This window comes from Blennius ocellaris (assembly GCF_963422515.1).
Source record: "Blennius ocellaris genome assembly, chromosome: 1".
Lineage (NCBI taxonomy): Eukaryota > Metazoa > Chordata > Actinopteri > Blenniiformes > Blenniidae > Blennius > Blennius ocellaris.
Genome location: NC_137650.1, coordinates 846068 through 870766, shown reverse-complemented (window position 1 = coordinate 870766; position 24699 = coordinate 846068). Strand labels below are relative to the sequence as shown.

Here is a 24699-nt window from a genome sequence, read left to right as displayed (position 1 = left end):
GAGGCCAGAGGAGAGTGACATCATGGAGGTCAGAGGAGAGTGACATCATGGAGGTCAGAGGAGAGTGACATCATGGTGGTCAGAGGAGAGTGACATCACCATGGAGGTCAGAGGAGAGTGACATCACCATGGAGGCCAGAGGAGAGTGACATCATGGAGGTCAGAGGAGAGTGACATCACCATGGAGGTCAGAGGAGAGTGACATCATGGAGGTCAGAGGAGAGTGACATCACCATGGAGGTCAGAGGAGAGTGACATCACCATGGAGGCCAGAGGAGAGTGACATCATGGAGGTCAGAGGAGAGTGACATCACCATGGAGGTCAGAGGAGAGTGACATCATGGAGGTCAGAGGAGAGTGACATCATCATGGAGGTCAGAGGAGAGTGACATCACCATGGAGGTCAGAGGAGAGTGACATCATGGTGGTCAGAGGAGAGTGACATCATGGAGGTCAGAGGAGAGTGACATCATGGTGGTCAGAGGAGAGTGACATCATGGAGGTCAGAGGAGAGTGACGTCATGGAGGTCAGAGGAGAGTGACGTCATGGAGGTCAGAGGAGAGTGACATGATGGTGGTCAGAGGAGAGTGACATCATGGGGGTCAGAGGAGAGTGACATCATGGTGGTCAGAGGAGAGTGACATCACCATGGAGGTCAGAGGAGAGTGACATCACCATGGAGGCCAGAGGAGAGTGACATCATGGAGGTCAGAGGAGAGTGACATCATGGAGGTCAGAGGAGAGTGACATCATGGTGGTCAGAGGAGAGTGACATCACCATGGAGGTCAGAGGAGAGTGACATCACCATGGAGGCCAGAGGAGAGTGACATCATGGAGGTCAGAGGAGAGTGACATCACCATGGAGGTCAGAGGAGAGTGACATCACCATGGAGGCCAGAGGAGAGTGACATCATGGTGGTCAGAGGAGAGTGACGTCATGGAGGTCAGAGGAGAGTGACATCATGGTGGTCAGAGGAGAGTGACATCACCATGGAGGCCCGAGGAGAGTGACATCATGGAGGTCAGAGGAGAGTGACATCATGGAGGTCAGAGGAGAGTGACATCATGGTGGTCAGAGGAGAGTGACATCACCATGGAGGTCAGAGGAGAGTGACATCACCATGGAGGCCAGAGGAGAGTGACATCATGGTGGTCAGAGGAGAGTGACATCACCATGGAGGTCAGAGGAGAGTGACATCACCATGGAGGTCAGAGGAGAGTGACATCATGGTGGTCAGAGGAGAGTGACATCACCATGGAGGTCAGAGGAGAGTGACATCATGGAGGTCAGAGGAGAGTGACGTCATGGAGGTCAGAGGAGAGTGACATCATCATGGAGGTCAGAGGAGAGTGACATCACCATGGAGGTCAGAGGAGAGTGACATCATGGAGGTCAGAGGAGAGTGACATCATCATGGAGGTCAGAGGAGAGTGACATCACCATGGAGGTCAGAGGAGAGTGACATCACCATGGAGGCCAGAGGAGAGTGACATCATGGAGGTCAGAGGAGAGTGACATCACCATGGAGGTCAGAGGAGAGTGACATCATGGAGGTCAGAGGAGAGTGACATCACCATGGAGGTCAGAGGAGAGTGACATCACCATGGAGGTCAGAGGAGAGTGACATCATGGTGGTCAGAGGAGAGTGACATCATGGAGGTCAGAGGAGAGTGACATCATGGTGGTCAGAGGAGAGTGACATCATGGAGGTCAGAGGAGAGTGACGTCATGGAGGTCAGAGGAGAGTGACGTCATGGAGGTCAGAGGAGAGTGACATCATGGTGGTCAGAGGAGAGTGACATCATGGGGGTCAGAGGAGAGTGACATCATGGTGGTCAGAGGAGAGTGACATCACCATGGAGGTCAGAGGAGAGTGACATCACCATGGAGGCCAGAGGAGAGTGACATCATGGTGGTCAGAGGAGAGTGACATCACCATGGAGGTCAGAGGAGAGTGACATCACCATGGAGGTCAGAGGAGAGTGACATCATGGTGGTCAGAGGAGAGTGACATCACCATGGAGGTCAGAGGAGAGTGACATCATGGAGGTCAGAGGAGAGTGACGTCATGGAGGTCAGAGGAGAGTGACATCATCATGGAGGTCAGAGGAGAGTGACATCACCATGGAGGTCAGAGGAGAGTGACATCATGGAGGTCAGAGGAGAGTGACATCATCATGGAGGTCAGAGGAGAGTGACATCACCATGGAGGTCAGAGGAGAGTGACATCACCATGGAGGCCAGAGGAGAGTGACATCATGGAGGTCAGAGGAGAGTGACATCACCATGGAGGTCAGAGGAGAGTGACATCATGGAGGTCAGAGGAGAGTGACATCACCATGGAGGTCAGAGGAGAGTGACATCACCATGGAGGTCAGAGGAGAGTGACATCATGGTGGTCAGAGGAGAGTGACATCATGGAGGTCAGAGGAGAGTGACATCATGGTGGTCAGAGGAGAGTGACATCATGGAGGTCAGAGGAGAGTGACGTCATGGAGGTCAGAGGAGAGTGACGTCATGGAGGTCAGAGGAGAGTGACATCATGGTGGTCAGAGGAGAGTGACATCATGGGGGTCAGAGGAGAGTGACATCATGGTGGTCAGAGGAGAGTGACATCACCATGGAGGTCAGAGGAGAGTGACATCACCATGGAGGCCAGAGGAGAGTGACATCATGGAGGTCAGAGGAGAGTGACATCATGGAGGTCAGAGGAGAGTGACATCATGGTGGTCAGAGGAGAGTGACATCACCATGGAGGTCAGAGGAGAGTGACATCACCATGGAGGCCAGAGGAGAGTGACATCATGGAGGTCAGAGGAGAGTGACATCACCATGGAGGTCAGAGGAGAGTGATGTCATGGAGGTCAGAGGAGAGTGACATCATGGAGGTCAGAGGAGAGTGACATCACCATGGAGGTCAGAGGAGAGTGACATCACCATGGAGGTCAGAGGAGAGTGACATCATGGTGGTCAGAGGAGAGTGACATCATGGAGGTCAGAGGAGAGTGACATCATGGTGGTCAGAGGAGAGTGACATCATGGAGGTCAGAGGAGAGTGACGTCATGGAGGTCAGAGGAGAGTGACGTCATGGAGGTCAGAGGAGAGTGACATCATGGTGGTCAGAGGAGAGTGACATCATGGGGGTCAGAGGAGAGTGACATCATGGTGGTCAGAGGAGAGTGACATCACCATGGAGGTCAGAGGAGAGTGACATCACCATGGAGGCCAGAGGAGAGTGACATCATGGAGGTCAGAGGAGAGTGACATCATGGAGGTCAGAGGAGAGTGACATAATGGTGGTCAGAGGAGAGTGACATCACCATGGAGGTCAGAGGAGAGTGACATCACCATGGAGGCCAGAGGAGAGTGACATCATGGAGGTCAGAGGAGAGTGACATCACCATGGAGGTCAGAGGAGAGTGACATCATGGAGGTCAGAGGAGAGTGACATCATCATGGAGGTCAGAGGAGAGTGACATCACCATGGAGGTCAGAGGAGAGTGACATCATGGTGGTCAGAGGAGAGTGACATCATGGAGGTCAGAGGAGAGTGACATCATGGTGGTCAGAGGAGAGTGACATCATGGAGGTCAGAGGAGAGTGACGTCATGGAGGTCAGAGGAGAGTGACGTCATGGAGGTCAGAGGAGAGTGACATCATGGTGGTCAGAGGAGAGTGACATCATGGGGGTCAGAGGAGAGTGACATCATGGTGGTCAGAGGAGCGTGACATCACCATGGAGGCCAGAGGAGAGTGACATCACCATGGAGGCCAGAGGAGAGTGACATCATGGAGGTCAGAGGAGAGTGACATCATGGAGGTCAGAGGAGAGTGACATCATGGTGGTCAGAGGAGAGTGACATCACCATGGAGGTCAGAGGAGAGTGACATCACCATGGAGGCCAGAGGAGAGTGACATCATGGAGGTCAGAGGAGAGTGACATCACCATGGAGGTCAGAGGAGAGTGACATCACCATGGAGGCCAGAGGAGAGTGACATCATGGAGGTCAGAGGAGAGTGACATCATCATGGAGGTCAGAGGAGAGTGACATCACCATGGAGGTCAGAGGAGAGTGACATCACCATGGAGGCCAGAGGAGAGTGACATCATGGAGGTCAGAGGAGAGTGACATCACCATGGAGGTCAGAGGAGAGCGACATCATGGAGGTCAGAGGAGAGTGACATCACCATGGAGGTCAGAGGAGAGTGACATCACCATGGAGGTCAGAGGAGAGTGACATCATGGAGGTCAGAGGAGAGTGACATCATCATGGAGGTCAGAGGAGAGTGACATCACCATGGAGGTCAGAGGAGAGTGACATCACCATGGAGGCCAGAGGAGAGTGACATCATGGAGGTCAGAGGAGAGTGACATCACCATGGAGGTCAGAGGAGAGTGACATCATGGTGGTCAGAGGAGAGTGACATCATGGAGGTCAGAGGAGAGTGACATCATGGAGGTCAGAGGAGAGTGACATCATGGGGGTCAGAGGAGAGTGACGTCATGGAGGTCAGAGGAGAGTGACGTCATGGAGGTCAGAGGAGAGTGACATCATGGTGGTCAGAGGAGAGTGACATCATGGGGGTCAGAGGAGAGTGACATCATGGTGGTCAGAGGAGAGTGACATCACCATGGAGGTCAGAGGAGAGTGACATCACCATGGAGGTCAGAGGAGAGTGACATCACCATCGAGGCCAGAGGAGAGTGACATCATGGAGGTCAGAGGAGAGTGACATCACCATGGAGGTCAGAGGAGAGTGACATCATGGAGGTCAGAGGAGAGTGACATCATCATGGAGGTCAGAGGAGAGTGACATCACCATGGAGGTCAGAGGAGAGTGACATCATGGTGGTCAGAGGAGAGTGACATCATGGAGGTCAGAGGAGAGTGACATCATGGTGGTCAGAGGAGAGTGACGTCATGGAGGTCAGAGGAGAGTGACATCATGGTGGTCAGAGGAGAGTGACATCATGGGGGTCAGAGGAGAGTGACATCATGGTGGTCAGAGGAGAGTGACATCACCATGGAGGTCAGAGGAGAGTGACATCACCATGGAGGCCAGAGGAGAGTGACATCATGGAGGTCAGAGGAGAGTGACATCATGGAGGTCAGAGGAGAGTGACATCATGGTGGTCAGAGGAGAGTGACATCACCATGGAGGTCAGAGGAGAGTGACATCACCATGGAGGCCAGAGGAGAGTGACATCATGGAGGTCAGAGGAGATTGACATCACCATGGAGGTCAGAGGAGAGTGACATCACCATGGAGGCCAGAGGAGAGTGACATCATGGAGGTCAGAGGAGAGTGACATCATCATGGAGGTCAGAGGAGAGTGACATCACCATGGAGGTCAGAGGAGAGTGACATCACCATGGAGGCCAGAGGAGAGTGACATCATGGAGGTCAGAGGAGAGTGACATCACCATGGAGGTCAGAGGAGAGTGACATCATGGAGGTCAGAGGAGAGTGACATCACCATGGAGGTCAGAGGAGAGTGACATCACCATGGAGGTCAGAGGAGAGTGACATCATGGAGGTCAGAGGAGAGTGGCATCATCATGGAGGTCAGAGGAGAGTGACATCACCATGGAGGTCAGAGGAGAGTGACATCACCATGGAGGCCAGAGGAGAGTGACATCATGGAGGTCAGAGGAGAGTGACATCACCATGGAGGTCAGAGGAGAGTGACATCATGGAGGTCAGAGGAGAGTGACATCACCATGGAGGTCAGAGGAGAGTGACATCACCATGGAGGTCAGAGGAGAGTGACATCATGGTGGTCAGAGGAGAGTGACATCATGGAGGTCAGAGGAGAGTGACATCATGGTGGTCAGAGGAGAGTGACATCATGGAGGTCAGAGGAGAGTGACGTCATGGAGGTCAGAGGAGAGTGACGTCATGGAGGTCAGAGGAGAGTGACATCATGGTGGTCAGAGGAGAGTGACATCATGGTGGTCAGAGGAGAGTGACATCACCATGGAGGTCAGAGGAGAGTGACATCACCATGGAGGCCAGAGGAGAGTGACATCATGGAGGTCAGAGGAGAGTGACATCATGGAGGTCAGAGGAGAGTGACATCATGGTGGTCAGAGGAGAGTGACATCACCATGGAGGTCAGAGGAGAGTGACATCACCATGGAGGTCAGAGGAGAGTGACATCATGGAGGTCAGAGGAGAGTGACATCATCATGGAGGTCAGAGGAGAGTGACATCACCATGGAGGTCAGAGGAGAGTGACATCATGGTGGTCAGAGGAGAGTGACATCATGGAGGTCAGAGGAGAGTGACATCATGGTGGTCAGAGGAGAGTGACATCATGGAGGTCAGAGGAGAGTGACGTCATGGAGGTCAGAGGAGAGTGACGTCATGGAGGTCAGAGGAGAGTGACATCATGGTGGTCAGAGGAGAGTGACATCATGGGGGTCAGAGGAGAGTGACATCATGGTGGTCAGAGGAGAGTGACATCACCATGGAGGTCAGAGGAGAGTGACATCACCATGGAGGCCAGAGGAGAGTGACATCATGGAGGTCAGAGGAGAGTGACATCATGGAGGTCAGAGGAGAGTGACATCATGGTGGTCAGAGGAGAGTGACATCACCATGGAGGTCAGAGGAGAGTGACATCACCATGGAGGCCAGAGGAGAGTGACATCATGGAGGTCAGAGGAGAGTGACATCACCATGGAGGTCAGAGGAGAGTGACATCACCATGGAGGCCAGAGGAGAGTGACATCATGGTGGTCAGAGGAGAGTGACGTCATGGAGGTCAGAGGAGAGTGACATCATGGTGGTCAGAGGAGAGTGACATCACCATGGAGGTCAGAGGAGAGTGACATCATGGAGGTCAGAGGAGAGTGACATCATGGAGGTCAGAGGAGAGTGACATCATGGTGGTCAGAGGAGAGTGACATCACCATGGAGGTCAGAGGAGAGTGACATCACCATGGAGGCCAGAGGAGAGTGACATCATGGTGGTCAGAGGAGAGTGACATCACCATGGAGGTCAGAGGAGAGTGACATCACCATGGAGGTCAGAGGAGAGTGACATCATGGTGGTCAGAGGAGAGTGACATCACCATGGAGGTCAGAGGAGAGTGACATCATGGAGGTCAGAGGAGAGTGACGTCATGGAGGTCAGAGGAGAGTGACGTCATGGAGGTCAGAGGAGAGTGATGTCATGGAGGTCAGAGGAGAGTGACGTCATGGAGGTCAGAGGAGAGTGACATCACCATGGAGGTCAGAGGAGAGTGACGTCATGGAGGTCAGAGGAGAGTGACATCACCATGGAGGTCAGAGGAGAGTGACGTCATGGAGGTCAGAGGAGAGTGACATCACCATGGAGGTCAGAGGAGAGTGACATCATGGAGGCAAGAGGAGAGTGACATCACCATGGAGGTCAGAGGAGAGTGACATCATGGAGGCAAGAGGAGAGTGACAGGTTTTTCTGGAAGAAGGTTTTTATTTACCCCAAAAATACAAAGTACCAACTTAACAATAAAAGAAGTCAATAAATCAAACTCAAAATATCTAAAGAACTGAGATGTTAACACAACAAACTGACCTCACAAAATGAGTGATGAGGGAGTTTATGTAGTGGCGACCTAGCCACTATATAAACTAAGACAGAAAAAGGGGAAAACACAAATGACATTACAGTAACTTATCATGGGGAAAACTCCCTATGCTCCTGAAAACCTCTCTGCCATGGCCAGTGATGGTAGGGCTGTCTGCTTGAGCATCAGCATAAAAGAGTTTGTAGTCTGTTGCGGGTTATCCTTTGTTATGGCAAGATGGCTCCTCCCATCAGCAAAATAGAGAAACATGATTAATACAACAGAAATGTGGCAACAATCATCATTCAGTGTGAAAACGTGTGAACTTCATTTAAACAGTGTAAGACTAGAAAAAATGAATTATAAATGTAGAAAATAAATCAAATGTGTGGTGTGGATATGAAATGTTTGGGGTGTGGCGGTCTGCAAAACAAGGAAGTGAGGTGAGGTCAGTGAATGGCCTCACCTTCAGCCTTCACTGTGTGGACAAGGTCAAAGGTTAAATATGTATCAACAGGAGGTCAGACATTGATCAAAACGGAGTTTTTGGTAAAAGTGGTTGTCATTTTTATGTTGTGATCGGGGGCATATTGTCGGCAGCTGCTGAAAGTAACTAAAAAGTTACTTGTAATCTAACTTAGTTACTTTTTTTCTTTCAACAACAAGTAATCAGTAAAGTAACTAAGTTAGCTCTAAAGGAGTAACTAGTAATCAGTAATTGGATTGCTTTTTCAAGATAACTGTGACAACACTTTGTCACAATTGATAATCAGTCAGTTCTATCCAGCGCTCTGGATCATTTGAAGATGAAAGTTGGACATATGAACATGGAGCTGCTGAGTCAGTAGTAATGGTCCATTATAGAAACATCTCTACCACTGCAGCTTGGCTGGTTATGATCACGTGACTCTATAAGTCTGATATTTGAAGATATTAAATGTATGAGATGAATCTGGCTTCAATTCTCCACCTCACCATCAGTGCTGCCAGGCTCATGTCTCCAACATGTGCTGCACAAGGTTCAAGTTTGTGTACCAGTACACACATTCTCCCATAAAGTTTACTTTTTTAAATCACAAACTTTACATGAAAAGTGGCGTACGCATCTTTCAGGACCTGTTTTGTGCTTCAGCAACCTTTATAAATGAGGCCCCTGGTGACTGAGTCATCTGTGAAACTGATGGAGCTGAAGCAGAACACCCTGGGTGCAGAAGAGGAGCCTGCAGGAGCTGGTTTGGATCTGATCTCTCATCTCAGCCTGGGATTAACCCTCCAACACACCAGCACTCAAATCATCTCCAACAGGAGAGATGAAAAAAGCCTGCGAGGACGATGGAGCCAGTCCTGCTGCTTCACCTGGAGCTCTGGGCTGAAGAGAACGCTGACTTTCACGGAGCTGGCCTGCAGGCCACTTGTCACTATCCTATCAAAACCTCACTCTGGGCTCACTTCCCTTTGTGTTCCCTCATGCAACGATCTCCAAAACATCGACAGTTCTGGTGCCGGCATTCCCCTCCTTTCCTGGAGTCATTTCTATTTCAATCCTGAGATGTCTGGATCTTTATTTTGTCTTAAACTGTGATGGTTCAGACGAGGAGACGGAGGACCTCCTCACAAGCACGAAGGCGGCTCTGGCCTGAAATGTGAGGAAAAATCAGGTTTGAAATCAGGATTGAAATTCACACATTTAGCCCAATAACGTCTTTTCCCCCCACACTCTTTTTAGTTAGTGAAAGCGCCAAGTCAGGTGCCACAGTGAGTCTGATGACAGCCTAGGAGATGAAGAGACAGCACTTCATCTTCCTCCGGAGTTGGCGGAATTGTTCAAAAGTGACACAGAGGATGCAGATTGTGATGATTCATTAATGTGAGAGGAGATCAGGAGCTTGGTGAACTTTCTTACTGGTAGGTGATATGATGTTAATTCAGATTATCCAGCCTGCCAGGCATGTTCTGTACGTGTACGTGTACGTGTACCGTACACTTACGTATTCAACCTGTTGCTCTGTGTGATAAAAAGAACCTCATTAACATGAAGGTCACCCATTCAAGCTCTGTGTGCTATTGTGTCACTGATTGAATTGTGAAATACTTTTCCAAATAAAAGCCACTTGGAGTCCAGAGCGATTTATGTGTTTGTTTCCTCTTCATGATGCATTATTTGATCGTTGCAACCTGTAGTCTGGAGCCACTTATCGTCTGGAAATTACGGTATACGGTATATGGATACTGTCCATAAAAAGTCATCAGTAAACTACGTTTTAGAATAAATGATTTGTCAGGTGTGAAATTCCTGGTAAATGTTCTACAGAGAACAGACAGACCATGACTTAGTACTGACATTGCTTTTATTCTTCAACAGCAGAGAGCTCCATCACAGATTGATCTAACTTCTCAAAATGCTGTGAACACAGATTTTCACACACAGAGGAAAGATCGACTGTTTCCAGTCTGAGAGGAAAAGTTGTGAAATTGGCAAAATTCCAGTTTGTTCTTGGCAAACAAGTGAGATTTATTTTTGATTCCCCAAAACATCAGGAGGAAGCGCCAAGTGTTCTGGTAGAATGTAGATTTATCGCAGGCTGCCAGGTTCCCATCAAGGTGAATGAAGAATCATCTTGTTGTCGGACAAACAATCTGTTGTTTCCTCTCTGTTGTCGCTGTGCAGCACATCCAAACACCCAACACCACACCTCTGGAACCCAGAAACAGCAGGTCAGACCTGTGTGTGTGTGTGTGTGTGTGTGTGTGTGTGTGTGTGTGTGTGTGTGTGTGTGTGTGTGTGTGTGTGTGTGTGTGTGTGTGTGTGTGTGTGTGTGTGTGTGTGTGTGTGTGTGTGTGTGTGTGTGTGTGTGTACTCACAGCACTTGTAGAGTGTGTTGAGTCTGGCGATGTCGGCGCGGCTCATCTCCTTAGCGTTGCCAAAAGAGACGTTGGAGTTGGGGATAGGAAGCATGGTGGGCTGGTTGTTCTTGGAGAAGGCATACCTACCAAGGACAAGGAGAGTTTAGACTGAACACACACACACACACACACACACACACACACACACACACACACACACACACACACACACACACACACACACACACACACACACACACACACACACACACACACACACACACACACACACACACACTCACTTGTGGTACTGCATGACAGAGTTGTAATCGTAGGAAGTGCCCTGGTTGAGGGTGGCGATCTTCCTGAAGTTGTGCTCCATTCCTGCAGGTGAGAATCAAACATGAAAGTTTGCTGCTGTTCTGATCTGCTCCTCCTGCCACTGTGCTGGTCACACTGGATCATCACAACTCCTCTGACTATTGCAGCTCTAAGAGATTACAGAGTAAAGTGCAGCTTGAAGGAATCCCTCTCAAGAAGTTGGAAATCTGTCCTGAACTGAAGCCTGCTCTTCTTTAGTATGATCCAGCTGATTGTAGGGCTGTTCCTGAGAGGTTCCCTCTCAGGAACAGCCCTACAATCAGGCTTCAGTTCAGGACAGATTTCCAGCTTCTTCATCAGCTCCACAATCTCTGTTTCAACACTCGCTCTTCAGTCTCATGCAGAGTTTAACAGAAGCAGATCCTTCAAGCTGTGATGGTAGTGTGAATGTTCCTGTTCCTGCCTGCCTGTCCTGGACTTTCATCTTCACTGTATTTCTTTAAAGGCCCGTCAGGACTTCAAGAGGAACCAATCTGCTCTGAACAGGACTGTGTGCAGACCACTTTGTTGCTTCTCTGGCGAACCACTGTGGATGTGTCCGTGTTGCATTTACCGGACTGAACGTTCTGCAGCAGGACTCTGATGTGATTGTCCCTGTCATTGCGGGTCTGCTCGTGGTTGAATCCCAGAGCATGGAGCAGCTCGTGCTGCACGGTGCCGTGGTAAAGACATCCACGACGAGCCAGAGACACCACCTGCTTTCCACCACGACGACCAACGTAGGAGTAACAGCTGGAGAGGAGCACAGAGAACGTGGAGACACTGAAGCATGAAGGTTGGATCACAGCTTGGAGCTCCTGCTCCTCCACAGTCTCAGCTTCTTACCCGTTCTGGGACTCGATGCTCAGCCAGTCACGGTCGCTGCTTCTGCTGGGCCTGAAGCGAATGCAGGAGAAGGAGGAGAAAGACTCCAGCCCACGAGTGATGATGGCCTTCTCACGAGAGGCTGGAACAGTGACACCAGCAACATTTAGCTTCCTGCCATCCAGAAACTTTCCATGCTGCACATGATCAAAGAGCAGCAGCTCAACGTTCTGATGTGGCTTTATTCGGGCTTTTCTCATCTCCTGAAGTTTCTCTCGACACTTGCTGTCATTTCATTGTCAGAGCGAGCAGCAACAGGCCTATGTCTACGTAGATTCACGTCTGCACATTTCCGAGTCAAGCTGGCACTCACAGAAGTGGTTGGTGATGTAGTAAGGAATGTAGACCTTCCCATCAGTGTATTTGCCCCACATGCAGCCTCTGCTGGTGCAGGGATCAGCGTTCCTCTCAGCGTCACTATCGATGGCGACGTCTCCTTCCACCAGGGTAGGCTCGTCCGCAGAACGCACTGAAACACAGCAAACAGCCACTGAGACTTGGACTGATGTGCTGCTGCGAGGAGAGCAGCCGCTCAGCCTGGAGGATGGCAGTGGAGCCAGCAGCTCCCACTCACCCAGATTTCTATTAGCTCTCTCCAGAAGTTCAGAGACGGAAAGCTCCTCTGCAGCATCCTCTGCTCAGTGACAAGCACAACAGGAGCATTTCAGCTCAGCGTACAGCCTCATGACACTCTGATCCACACACTACATACCTGCCTGCACCTTGAGCCGGCCACCAGGGGGCAGAAGAGCACACGTTACCACTGCTCAGGAAATCACACTCATCAAGTTAACATACATCTTCAGTCACACTGACAAGCTCTAAAATATTGAGGACACACTGAAGACACGACAACACAAAACCTAACAGGACTGAGGTTACACGTGATGTGGAATGGAGTGCAGTGAGAAGACATGGGAGATGAAGAAAGAGCGCCTGTCCCACTGGGACCCCACCTCACTATCAGCCCAGCAGCTGACAGCCAGCAGCAGCAGCAGAGCGACAGACCAAAACCTGCAGATCACAGCCATGGTAGCAGACCTGCAGAGCCAGACGAGAATCAGAGCCAGGCACCGAGCAGTGACGGACACAGGGGAAACTTCTCCACACCTGCAGCTCTGCTCACCTTCAAGTCTTTGTGCACCAGTGCAGCAGACGCTAGACTTCAGCGTTTATATAGGTTCACTTGCATCAGTCTGCCCAAATCTGGATCATGTGAGATTGAAGAAAAGCAGAGAATAAGCTGAATCTGCTGCCTTATCGCTCACATGTGCTTCACACTGAGCCACAATTGATGTGCTGGTGGGAAATGACCAGTTGTTGGGTGTGTAAATACTTCCAGTAGACTATTTCCCACAACAGATTAACTCAGTGCCAATGTCAGATAATCCAGGATCAATTCAAAATGACTAAAAGATTGTGTAATCTGTAGAGACGAGCCTGACTGTTTCAAGTCATTCTGCTTCTCTGAAGGTTTCCATGGGCTCTCATGAGTCATGTTTGTTTATGTTTACATTTACCTGCAGGTTACTGGCCTCAGTCCATCACAGGACATGAAGACAAAACATAAAGACGCACATTCACAAACTTTAGCTCTTCGATGAAGTTTCATGTCGACATTTCCAACATGGGGACTTTTCTTGTGACATTATTCTAGTTGAGAGATTCATTCTGGAGCAGTGGCTCATGTTCAGCTCATTATAGTCAACACATTTTGACTTGAGGAGGAGAAACCTGCAGAACCAGAGGAGGAGGAGGAGGAGGAGGAGGAGGAGGAGGAGGAGAAACCTGCAGAACCAGAGGAGGAGGAGGAGGAGGAGTAAGGGGAGAAACCTACACAACCAGAGGGGGAGGAAGAGGAGAAGAAACCTGCAGAACCAGAGAAGGAGGAGGAGGAGGAGGAGGAGGAGGAGGAGGAGGAGGAGGAGGAGGAGGAGGAGGAGGAGGAGGAGGAGGAGGAGGAGAAACCTGCAGAACCAGAGGAGGAGGAGGAGGAGGAGGAGGAGGAGGAGAAACCTGCAGAACCAGAGGAGGAGGAGGAGGAGGAGGAGGAGGAGGAGGAGGAGGAGTAAGGGGAGAAACCTACACAACCAGAGGGGGAGGAAGAGGAGAAGAAACCTGCAGAACCAGAGAAGGAGGAGGAGGAGGAGGAGGAGGAGGAGGAGGAGGAGGAGGAGAAACCTGCAGAACCAGAGGAGGAGGAGGAGGAGGAGGAGGAGGAGGAGAAACCTGCAGAACCAGAGGAGGAGGAGGAGGTGGAGGAGGAGGAGGAGGAGGAGAAACCTGCAGAACCAGAGCAGGAGGAGAAACCTGCAGAACCACAGAAGGAGGAGGAGGAGGAGGAGGAGAAACCTGCAGAACCAGAGAAGGAGGAGGAGGAGGAGGAGGAGGAGGAGGAGGAGGAGGAGGAGGAGGAGAAACCTGCAGAACCAGAGAAGGAGGAGGAGGAGGAGGAGAAGGAGGAGAAACCTGCAGAACCAGAGAAGGAGGAGGAGGAGGAGGAGGAGGAGGAGAAACCTACAGAACCAGAGAAGGAGGAGGAGGAGGAGGAGAAGGAGGAGAAACCTGCAGAACCAGAGGAGGAGGAGGAGGAGGAGGAGAAGGAGGAGAAACCTGCAGAACCAGAGAAGGAGGAGGAGGAGGAGGAGGAGGAGGAGGAGGAGGAGAAACCTGCAGAACCAGAGAAGGAGGAGGAGGAGGAGCAGGAGAAACCTGCAGAACCAGAGAAGGAGGAGGAGGAGGAGGAGGAGGAGGAGGAGTAAGGGGAGAAACCTACACAACCAGACGGGGAGGAAGAGGAGGAGAAACCTGCAGAACCAGAGAAGGAGGAGGTGGAGGAGGAGGAGGAGGAGGAGGAGGAGGAGTAAGGGGAGAAACCTACACAACCAGAGGGGGAGGAAGAGGAGGAGAAACCTGCAGAACCAGAGAAGGAGGAGGAGGAGGAGGAGGAGGAGGAGGAGGAGGAGGAGAAACCTGCAGAACCAGAGAAGGAGGAGGAGGAGGAGGAGGAGGAGGAGGAGGAGGAGGAGGAGGAGAAACCTGCAGAACCAGAGGAGGAGGAGGAGGAGGAGGAGGAGTAAGGGGAGAAACCTACACAACCGGAGGAGGAGGAGGACGAGGAGGAGGAGAAACCTGCAGAACCAGAGAAGGAGGAGGAGGAGGAGGAGGAGGAGGAGGAGGAGGAGGAGGAGGAGGAGGAGGAGGAGTAAGGGGAGAAACCTACACAACCAGAGGGGGAGGAAGAGGAGGAGAAACCTGCACAACCAGAGAAGGAGGAGGAGGAGGAGGAGGAGGAGAAACCTGCAGAACCAGAGGAGGAGGAGGAGGAGGAGGAGGAGCAGGAGAAACCTGCAGAACCAGAGGAGGAGGAGGAGGAGGAGGAGGAGGAGTAAGGGGAGGAACCTACACAACCGGAGGAGGAGGAGGGGGAGGAGGAGGAGGAGGAGGAGGAGGAGGAGGAGGAGAAACCTGCAGAACCAGAGAAGGAGGAGGAGGAGGAGGAGGAGGAGGAGTAAGGGGAGAAACCTACACAACCAGAGGGGGAGGAAGAGGAGGAGAAACCTGCAGAACCAGAGAAGGAGGAGGAGGAGGAGGAGGAGCAGGAGAAACCTGCAGAACCAGAGAAGGAGGAGGAGGAGGAGGAGGAGGAGGAGGAGCAAGGGGAGAAACCTACACAACCAGAGGGGGAGGAAGAGGAGGAGAAACCTGCAGAACCAGAAAAGGAGGAGGTGGAGGTGAAACCTGCAGAACCAGAGGAGGAGGAGGAGAAACCTGCACAACCAGAGAAGGAGGAGGAGGAGGAGGAGGAGGAGGAGGAGGAGGAGGAGGAGGAGAAACCTGCAGAACCAGAGGAGGAGGAGGAGGAGGAGGAGGAGGAGGAGAAACCTGCAGAACCAGAGAAGGAGGAGGAGGAGGAGGAGGAGGAGGAGAAACCTGCAGAACCAGAGGAGGAGGAGGAGGAGGAGGAGGAGCAGGAGAAACCTGCAGAACCAGAGGAGGAGGAGGAGGAGGAGGAGGGGGAGTAAGGGGAGAAACCTACACAACCGGAGGAGGAGGAGGAGGAGGAGGAGGAGGAGGAGGAGGAGGAGGAGAAACCTGCAGAACCAGAGGAGGAGGAGGAGGAGGAGGAGGAGCAGGAGAAACCTGCAGAACCAGAGGAGGAGGAGGAGGAGGAGGAGGGGGAGTAAGGGGAGAAACCTACACAACCGGAGGAGGAGGAGGAGGAGGAGGAGGAGAAACCTGCAGAACCAGAGGAGGAGGAGGAGAAACCTGCAGAACCAGAGGAGGAGGAGGAGGAGGAGAAACCTGCACAACCGGAGGAGGAGGAGGGGGAGGAGGAGAAACTTGCAGAACCACTGGAGGAGGAGGAGGAGGAGAAACCTGCAGAACCAGAGGAGGAGGAGGAGAAACATGCAGAACCAGAGGAGGAGGAGAAACCTACAGAACCAGAGAAGGAGGAGGAGGAGGTGAAAACTGCAGAACCAGAGGAGGAGGAGAAACCTACAGAACCAGAGGAGGAGGAGAAACCTGCAGAACCAGAGAAGGAGGAGAAACTTGCAGAACCAAAGAGGGAGGAGAAACCTGCATAATCACAGAGGAGGAGGAGTAGGAGAAACCTGCGGAACCAGAGAAGTAGAAGGAGGAGGAGAAACCTGCACAACCGGAGGAGGAGGAGGGGGAGGAGGAGAAACTTGCAGAACCACTGGAGGAGGAGGAGGAGGAGAAACCTGCAGAACCAGAGGAGGAGGAGGAGAAACATGCAGAACCAGAGGAGGAGGAGAAACCTACAGAACCAGAGAAGGAGGAGGAGGAGGTGAAAACTGCAGAACCAGAGGAGGAGGAGAAACCTACAGAACCAGAGGAGGAGGAGAAACCTGCAGAACCAGAGAAGGAGGAGAAACTTGCAGAACCAAAGAGGGAGGAGAAACCTGCATAATCACAGAGGAGGAGGAGGAGGAGAAACCTGCACAACCAGAGAGCAGGAGGAGAAACCTACATAATCACAGAGGAGGAGGAGGAGGAAAAACCTGCAGAATCAGAGAGGAGGAGGAGACTGCTGTACTCGGAGCTGCACCCGGAGCTGCACCCGGAGCTGTACTCGGAGCTGTACTCGGAGCTGCACTCGGAGCTGCACTCGGAGCTGCACTCGGAGCTGTACTCGGAGCTGCACTCGGAGCTGCACTCGGAGCTGTACTCGGAGCTGCACTCGGAGCTGCACTCGGAGCCTCTCATGCCACTCCTTCAAGAGGTTCACGTGGAAGGTCTGTCGGGGATTCCTCCTACCTATAAGGTGCACATCAGGCTCCCGCAACCTCTTGCGATACACCTCATTTATTTCATCTTTATGAAGGATTGCTTCCTTCACCCGGTTGTAGTCCATTGCTGTCACCATGTCCATTGCAACATAGGAGCAATGGGCCTTCTCAGTCAGATTGGGCACCAAAAGCACCGCCCACTCTTCTCTGGGCCAGCGGTAGGCTGCTGCCGCAGCACACTGTTGTTCCGCGAGATCTAGTCAGGTGTGCCGTGGGAAATTATCCAATTTCACATTTTTTACTAAAAATCATTTGCTCTTACAGCCGCTGTCAGCTGTAAGAGCAGTGTGTTGAAGAGTAATCATGTATAAATACTCTTTGCCAATAGATGGCAGCACATAACTTTGCCGGTGAAATGTAAAGTGACAGACGTCAGTGTGGTTCATCTCCACCTCCTGCTCCCATCTTGTATCAAAGTACTGTGTCAATGACAGTGATGGAGAAGTTTTTGAAAAGGAAGAATGTGAACCAGGATCTCAGCTCTTCATCCATCAGGTCCAGGTTTCACACTGAGTGAGTAAAAATAAAAAAAAAATGAAATTGGGAACTACTTTTTTTCTGTATTTATTTGATTCCTGTTGATAAAACTTTGATGAGAATGACTTTATATTGTTAATAGAGGCTACAGAGTTTCAAATTATAACATTTAGGGTGGAGGTGTGCCTCCAGATTTTTCCAATCAAAAAAGTATGCCTTGGCTCAAAAAGGTTGAAAAACACTGCCTTAGAAAACCAGCTTGATTCACATAGCTGCATTACCCAGCATTCCCTGGGAGCGTGGGCTTTCGCCTCCAAACAGCAGTGACAGTTATACATCATCAGAGAAACCTGCACAACCAGAGAGGAGGAGGAGAAACCTGCACAACCAGAGGAGAAGGAGAAATCTGCACAACCAGAGGAGAAGGAGAAACCTGCACAACCAGAGAGGAGGAGGAGAAACCTGCACAACCAGAGGAGAAGGAGAAACCTGCACAACCAGAGGAGAAGGAGAAACCTGCACAACCAGAGGAGAAGGAGAAACCTGCACAACCAGAGAGGAGGAGGAGAAACCTGCACAACCAGAAGGGGAGGAGAAGAAACCTGCACAACCAGAGGAGAAGGAGAAACCTGCACAACCAGAGGAGAAGGAGAAACCTGCACAACCAGAGGAGAAGGAGAAACCTGCACAACCAGAGAGGAGGAGGAGAAACCTGCACAACCAGAGGAGAAGGAGAAACCTGCACAACCAGAGGAGAAGGAGAAACCTGCACAACCAGAGAGGAGGAGGAGAAACCTGCACAACCAGAGGAGAAGGAGAAACCTGCACAACCAGAAGGGGAGGAGGAGAAACCTGCACAACCAGAGGAGAAGGAGAAACCTGCACAACCAGAAGGGGAGGAGGAGAAACCTGTGTGCAGGTGTCCTTCAGTCTTTGTGTTACAGTGAGAAAGGAATATCACTTTCTCACATGTCCCACCCCTTCTAGAGTCTTGCAAACAGGGTGGCGAGACAAAAACTTTACAACAATGTTCTTTCACACTGTGAAGTGGTGCGACTGCAGAGCTAAGAACCAGCGGGTGATGCGAGCATTTGAGTCCTACATGATCAGTCTCTCGGGTGAAGTCTCTGCCCAGCAAGTAGTATTTCAAGCTGTCAAGTGCTCACTTGAAAGCAAGACATTCCAGCTCGACTGCTACATACCGAATCTTTCTTGGAAATAATTTTCGGCTGATGTGCGCCACCGGTTTCTGGTCCTCCGCCTTTCCCTGGAGGAGCACTGCCCCAAGACCAAACCCAGAGGCGTCAGTCTGGACAGTGAAGGCTGTTCGAAGTCGGGGCTCTGCAGCACAGGGTCTTTTCAGAGAGCCGCCTTCAGATCTTGGAACGCCAACTCCTGCTCCTCTCCCCAGTGGATGGACCGGACATCCTTCTGGGTTTGGGGCCTTGGACATTCAAGTACCACCTGCACCTTGTCCTTTTGTGGCCTGATCACACCTCGGCCTAGAACATGACCGAGGTACTGCACTTCCGTTTAGGCCAGGGCACACTTAAGTGGGTGGATGGTCAGACCCGCTTGCTGGATGCACTGCAGTACTTCACCTAGGTGATGCAGATGGTCCTCCCAGGTGGTGCTGTATACTACAATGTCATCCAGGTACGCTGCTGTGAAGGAGTCCGTGCTGACCAAAATAATGTCCATCAATCTTTGGAAACTGGCTGCAGACCAAAGGGCATGACTACAAATTGAAAAAGTCCCTGAGGGGTACGGAAGGCTATGTACGGCCTGGCCTCCTTGGCCAGGGGCAACTGCCAGTAGCCTTTGCACAAGTTAAGTGTCATTATATAGGACACGTTCCCCAACCTCTCAATCAGGTCTGTGAGCCAGGGCATGGGATAAGCGTCAAAGTGGGATTGGGCATTTACCCAGTGAAAGTCAATACAAAAGCGTATGATTCCATCTTTCTTTGACACCAGCACCACTGAGTTGCTCCACTCACAAGACCTCTCAATCACCCACAGTGTCAACATCTCCTCCACCTCGGTCTTCAGGTGCAGCAGGAGACGTTCTGGCACCTGGTACATCTGCTGGCGCACAGGGGTTGTGTCCTTGAGAGGGATGGTATGCTCCACCACCGTGGTGTACCCTGGTGTCTCTGAGATGAGCTTTGTGCCACCTTGGTCATGGTGCCATGAGATTAGACTAGAGTAGTTTCACAGCTGTGATGTCTACATTTTAGCAGCTTTCACCAAATGGGGGATGTTTAGGGGTCAGTTTTGCAATCTCTTCGGTCAACTTAGTTTGTAAAACGGGTCCTGGATGAAGAAGAGCCATCCAGATGGGATTTTACAGTCACTCATACCTTATATGGAAGCTCCATTTATACTATTTGAACCTCTATAAATTGAGACAGATCCTACACTCAGTGGAGTAGCAGATTGGCAGCGCTAACTCCCGGGTTGAAGCTTCACATGTATTTTTGATGCTAAACTACTTGTGCATCCCTTCTATGCAAGCAAGAAGGCATCACTGAAGTCTTTTTTGATCCTCTTTGCCACAACTGTTGTTGTTTACTTCATAACCTGGTGCCCAAACAGGGACAAGGATTTGTTGTTTACTTCATCTCTTTGAAAAGTTTTGGCGGAATGATTGCTACCAGGTCCTTCTGCTGATAGGAGGATAGATGGGACAAATCCATGGTAGCCGTCTGCTGCTGGGTTGGAAAGAACTGTCCCGGACACGTCTCTTCCTCCACAGACTGCACTCGGAGCTGCACTCGGAGCTGCACTCGGAGCTGCACTCGGAGCTGCACTCGGAGCTGCACCCGGAGCTGCACCCGGAGCTGCACTCGGAGCTGCACTCGGAGCCTCTCATGCCACTCCTTCAAGAGGTTCACGTGGAAGGTCTGTCGGGGATTCCTCCTACCTATAAGGTGCACATCAGGCTCCCGCAACCTCTTGCGATACACCTCATTTATTTCATCTTTATGAAGGATTGCTTCCTTCACCCGGTTGTAGTCCATTGCTGTCACCATGTCCATTGCAACATAGGAGCAATGGGCCTTCTCAGTCAGATTGGGCACCAAAAGCACCGCCCACTCTTCTCTGGGCCAGCGGTAGGCTGCTGCCAGCCGCTCAAACGTGGTGAGGTGGTTCAACATCATCCCCTTCCTCAAGCTTGGGGATATTGTCTCGGTGCACCGCCATGGATACTACTGCCACCGCTGGAGCCGCCGCTGGAGCTGCCGCCGCTGGAGCTGTCGCCGCTGGAGCTGCCGCCGCTGGAGCTGCCGCCGCTGGAGCTGTCGCCGCTGGAGCTGTCGCCGCTGGAGCTGCCGCCGCCGGAGCTGCCGCCGCTGGAGCTGGTCGTGTTGGGAAAGACTGTTCTGTCTCCGCCCCCTCTCGAAGCTGTTTCAGCTGGGTCTGGACACACCCCTCTAGGACCTCTGGGTTCTCAGGTGGCTCCACCTGGTCCCCTCTGGTCAGTCTGGGGTCCGTCATTCCCCACCAGATCTGACCTTCCTCCTGTCTGGGTGCACGCCCTGCACCTCCTCCCCTTTTCCTTCCTCTCCTCTCCAGCTTCTCAGTTGGCAACACACATTCCACCACTGCCACCAAATGTGGGGTTCCGAGGTGGACACCCCGACTTGGGATGTGGTCGGCAGGTAATGGGAGAGAGGATGAGGCAAGGATGAGAGGGTAGGCGGTGTTTGTAAATTAGATTTATTTTAAATATTCTCTTCACAAACACTTTTACTTTCAGCCTCACAGCAGGCCAACAGACAAGACTTGTTCCCTCTCAGTCTCTCAGTCCTCCTGACACTGACAGCGGGCCTCTTTAAATAGTCCCAGCCCCACCCTGAATTGAGCCAATCAGGACGGACTGGGCTCAAACAAAAGTCTGAGGGGTGTTTAACCTACCCTAAATTAACATTACTGAAAAAAATATATGAATAAAGTACACATCAATCAGACAAGCATAATTACGTTCAAAATATACACTACATTACTGTGATACGTCACCAATTCCCCACTATACATATTTACATCCAATAATACAAACAGTGCACCCCTACACCCAGTGGACTGTTCCCCCTGCAGTCTGTCCACTGAAATACAGCTCCTCCAGCAGTTCAGCTGAGAAATAGGCTGACGGGCAGGAGCAGGAAATGTGTGAGGTGAGCTTTGTTGGGAGTTTTTTCCTATACTAAAGACTTGGTATGTGCCACTGATACAGGGTGTAGTGGGTACCGCACTACCGACCTGAGATGTTGTTGCACAGTGTCCACATGTACAACAACATGCACTCTGTCCCAGCCACGTCAGTGTGGGTGACGTGACGCCACCACCCCTCCCCAACACAATCTCCAAATGTTCACAAGCCCCCCCCCCCACCGTCAACACTGTGTGCAGGTGTCCTTCAGTCTTTGTGTTACAGTGAGAAAGGACTATCACTTTCTCACAGTGCCTTAAGCAGTGTTTTTCAACCACTGTGCCGCAGCACACTGGTGTTCCGCGAGATCTAGTCAGGTGTGCCGTGGGAAATTATCCAATTTCACATTTTTTTCTAAAAATCATTTGCTCTTACAGCCGCTGTCAGCTGTGAGAGCAGTGTGTTGAAGAGTAATCATGTATAAATACTCTTTGCCAATAGATGGCAGCACATAACTTTGCCGGTGAAATGTAAAGTGACAGACGTCAGTGTGGTTCATCTCCACCTCCTGCTACCATCTTGTATCAAAGTACTGTGTCAGTGACAGTGATGGAGAAGTTTTTGAAAAGGAAGAATGTGAACCAGGATCTCAGCTCTTCATCCATCAGGTCCAGGTTTCACACTGAGGGAGGCACTATTAAAAAAAGAAATTGGGAAATACTTTTTTTCTGTATTTATTTGATTCCTGTTGATAAAACTTTGATGAGAATGACTTTATATTGTTAATAGAGGCTACAGAGTTTCAAATTATAACATTTAGGGTGGAGGTGTGCCTCCAGATTTTTCCAATCAAAAAAGTATGCCTTGGCTCAAAAAGGTTGAAAAACACTGCCTTAGAAAACCAGCTTGATTCACATAGCTGCATTACCCAGCATTCCCTGGGAGCGTGGGCTTTCGCCTCCAAACAGCAGTGACAGTTATACATCATCAGGGTTGGGAAGGTTTCTTGAAAACTTGTAATTACAAGTTACTTGTTAAAATGTTTTATCAGTAACTTACTCTAAGTACTAAAATAAAAAGTAATCTACCAGAGTACTTTAAGTTATTTTTGGATTACTTCACCAGCAAACAGAAAATAAAGACAAGAAAGAATAGAATGTGTTGTCTGCTCAGTGTGTTGACACGTCTTAGGCCCCGTCTCCACCGCACACAAGTGCCGGGGCGGAGCGGAGCGGTACGGAGCAGTTCGGAAGCACTAACCCCGACCGAAATTTTGGGTCGTGTCTCCACTGCAGAGAGGAGCATGAAAAGTGGGCGGGGCTTATGAGCTCCGCAGAAATGTGACATTATAACAGAAAAGAACGTCGTCAGATGTAGATCTTATGAATCCTCTGTTGTTGTTTCAATTCTCCACTTTGCACTTTAATTTAATTGAATTTTTTGCAGCGGAAAAAAAAAAAGTTACTTTTTGCAGCAGTCATTTTTTGCAGTGGAGAGCTGCAGCCGCAACTTCCGTGTTTGTTGTGAGAGAGCCAGTCGCTCGGCCACTTGCCGGGGACTTGGGGTGACGTGCCCCGCACTCGAGCGCTCGGGTGCGGGGCACGTCACCCCAAGTCGCCGGCAAGTGGCCGGAGCGTTCCCCCCGGTTGGCTGAGGCACAGACACGGGAGTCTGAGGAGGTTCTCCACTCCGCCGTGTTCCGGCAGCACAGCACCAGAACACGGAGGCGCCGAGCTCCGAGCTCCTTTTCATCGCTTCCGCGGTCCGTCCCCGCGATATAGCGCCACTGACCGTGATATAGCGCCACTGACCGCGATATAGCGCCACTGACCGCAATATAGCGCCACTGACCGCGATATAGCGCCACTGACCGCGGTATAGCGCCACTGACCGCGATATAGCGCCACTGACCGCGATATAGCGCCACTGACCGCGATATAGCGCCACTGACCGCGATATAGCGCCACTGACCGTGATATAGCGCCACTGACCGCGGCTGAACAGAACGCTGACCGCCTCTGGGAAGCGGAGCTGCCGGAGCGCGGTCGGCGCCGGAGCCCAAAGCTCCAGACTCCGGTGTCCCGGACCGCATCCACGCCACGGCGAGCGCTATGCTGCAAACAGAAAACTCCAACGCGATGCAAAGTCCCTCCCCCCGGTCTCCCCCTGCCTCAAGTCGCTGTTTCACCACAAACACTAAAGTTGAGCAGCACAGAAAAGAAAATGAAAATAAAAACAACCAGAGCACAGCTGACCACACTGACAGCAGAGGATTCATCCAGCCAGCACATTAACATATTGAGGGCGTGTAGTAAATCACTGACCAATCAGCAGACAGCAGCTCAACCTCAGACCCGTTCCATGGTCCTGGTACCCCAAAGGATGGTTAGCGGAAAAGCGGTCGCCTTTGGAGCGGTCTGGAGCGGTTTAGACTGCTTTACATGTCGTGAGACGCAAGCCGGAGCGGTTTAAACCCGTCTAGGCTGGTACTTTCTGTGCGGTGGAGACGGGGCTTTATACACAGCAGATACAAATTACACTTAACAAGTTTTGAACTAAATCAAAACTCAGTAACCAATCAGGTGTCGAACACTGATTTTGTTTTAAAGAATCAAAACCACAATACCAATAAAGTTTTCAATATCTATTCAACAAAATGTGCCCCTCTTTACCAAAGCTCTCAATTAGGCCATGTTCCTCAAGGCCAGACCTGGGCATTTTAAGGCCCGCGGGCCAAATGCGGCCCGTGACCCGATTCTGACCGGCCCGCGAAAGGTTGCTTAGAATTAAGAAAACAAAAGCTTCTTTCGAATTTTAATGTGTGGACTAAAACCATCGGCTCTATAAATTAAAACGGAAATGCTTTTACTTTGAAGCCTGTTTATTTATGTACAGTGTACGTAACCTACGTACGTCGTATACGTAACCCGTAAAACAAGTCAATCAGTGCATGCAAGAGATGTCGGTGGAGAATCAAAAATGGCGGTGTTGCGGGCGCCGCCATACTTATTTACCGGTCGCCGCCATTTTGAAAATATGCGTACCGGAAGTGACGTTTACTGTAGCGACATACAGGAAGTGACGTATCAGACCCCGCGGAACAT

The 24699-nt window shown here is 51.1% G+C and overlaps 1 protein-coding gene across 1 annotated transcript; it reads right to left on the bottom strand.

Moving 5' to 3' along the window:
* Positions 1–9956: 9956 nt before the first annotated feature.
* On the bottom strand, positions 9957–19628 carry LOC308147020 (protein SpAN-like; the record flags this gene model as incomplete). The annotated part of the gene is made up of 14 exons (XM_080519056.1): positions 9957–9964; positions 10425–10549; positions 10709–10790; positions 11341–11519; positions 11613–11733; positions 11965–12120; positions 12226–12285; positions 12364–12414; positions 12613–12692; positions 16714–16890; positions 16964–17162; positions 19212–19319; positions 19443–19527; positions 19620–19628. 14 exons carry the CDS (start codon positions 19626–19628, stop codon positions 9957–9959), a joined length of 1440 nt encoding a protein of 479 aa, XP_080375182.1.
* Positions 19629–24699: the final 5071 nt, after the last annotated feature.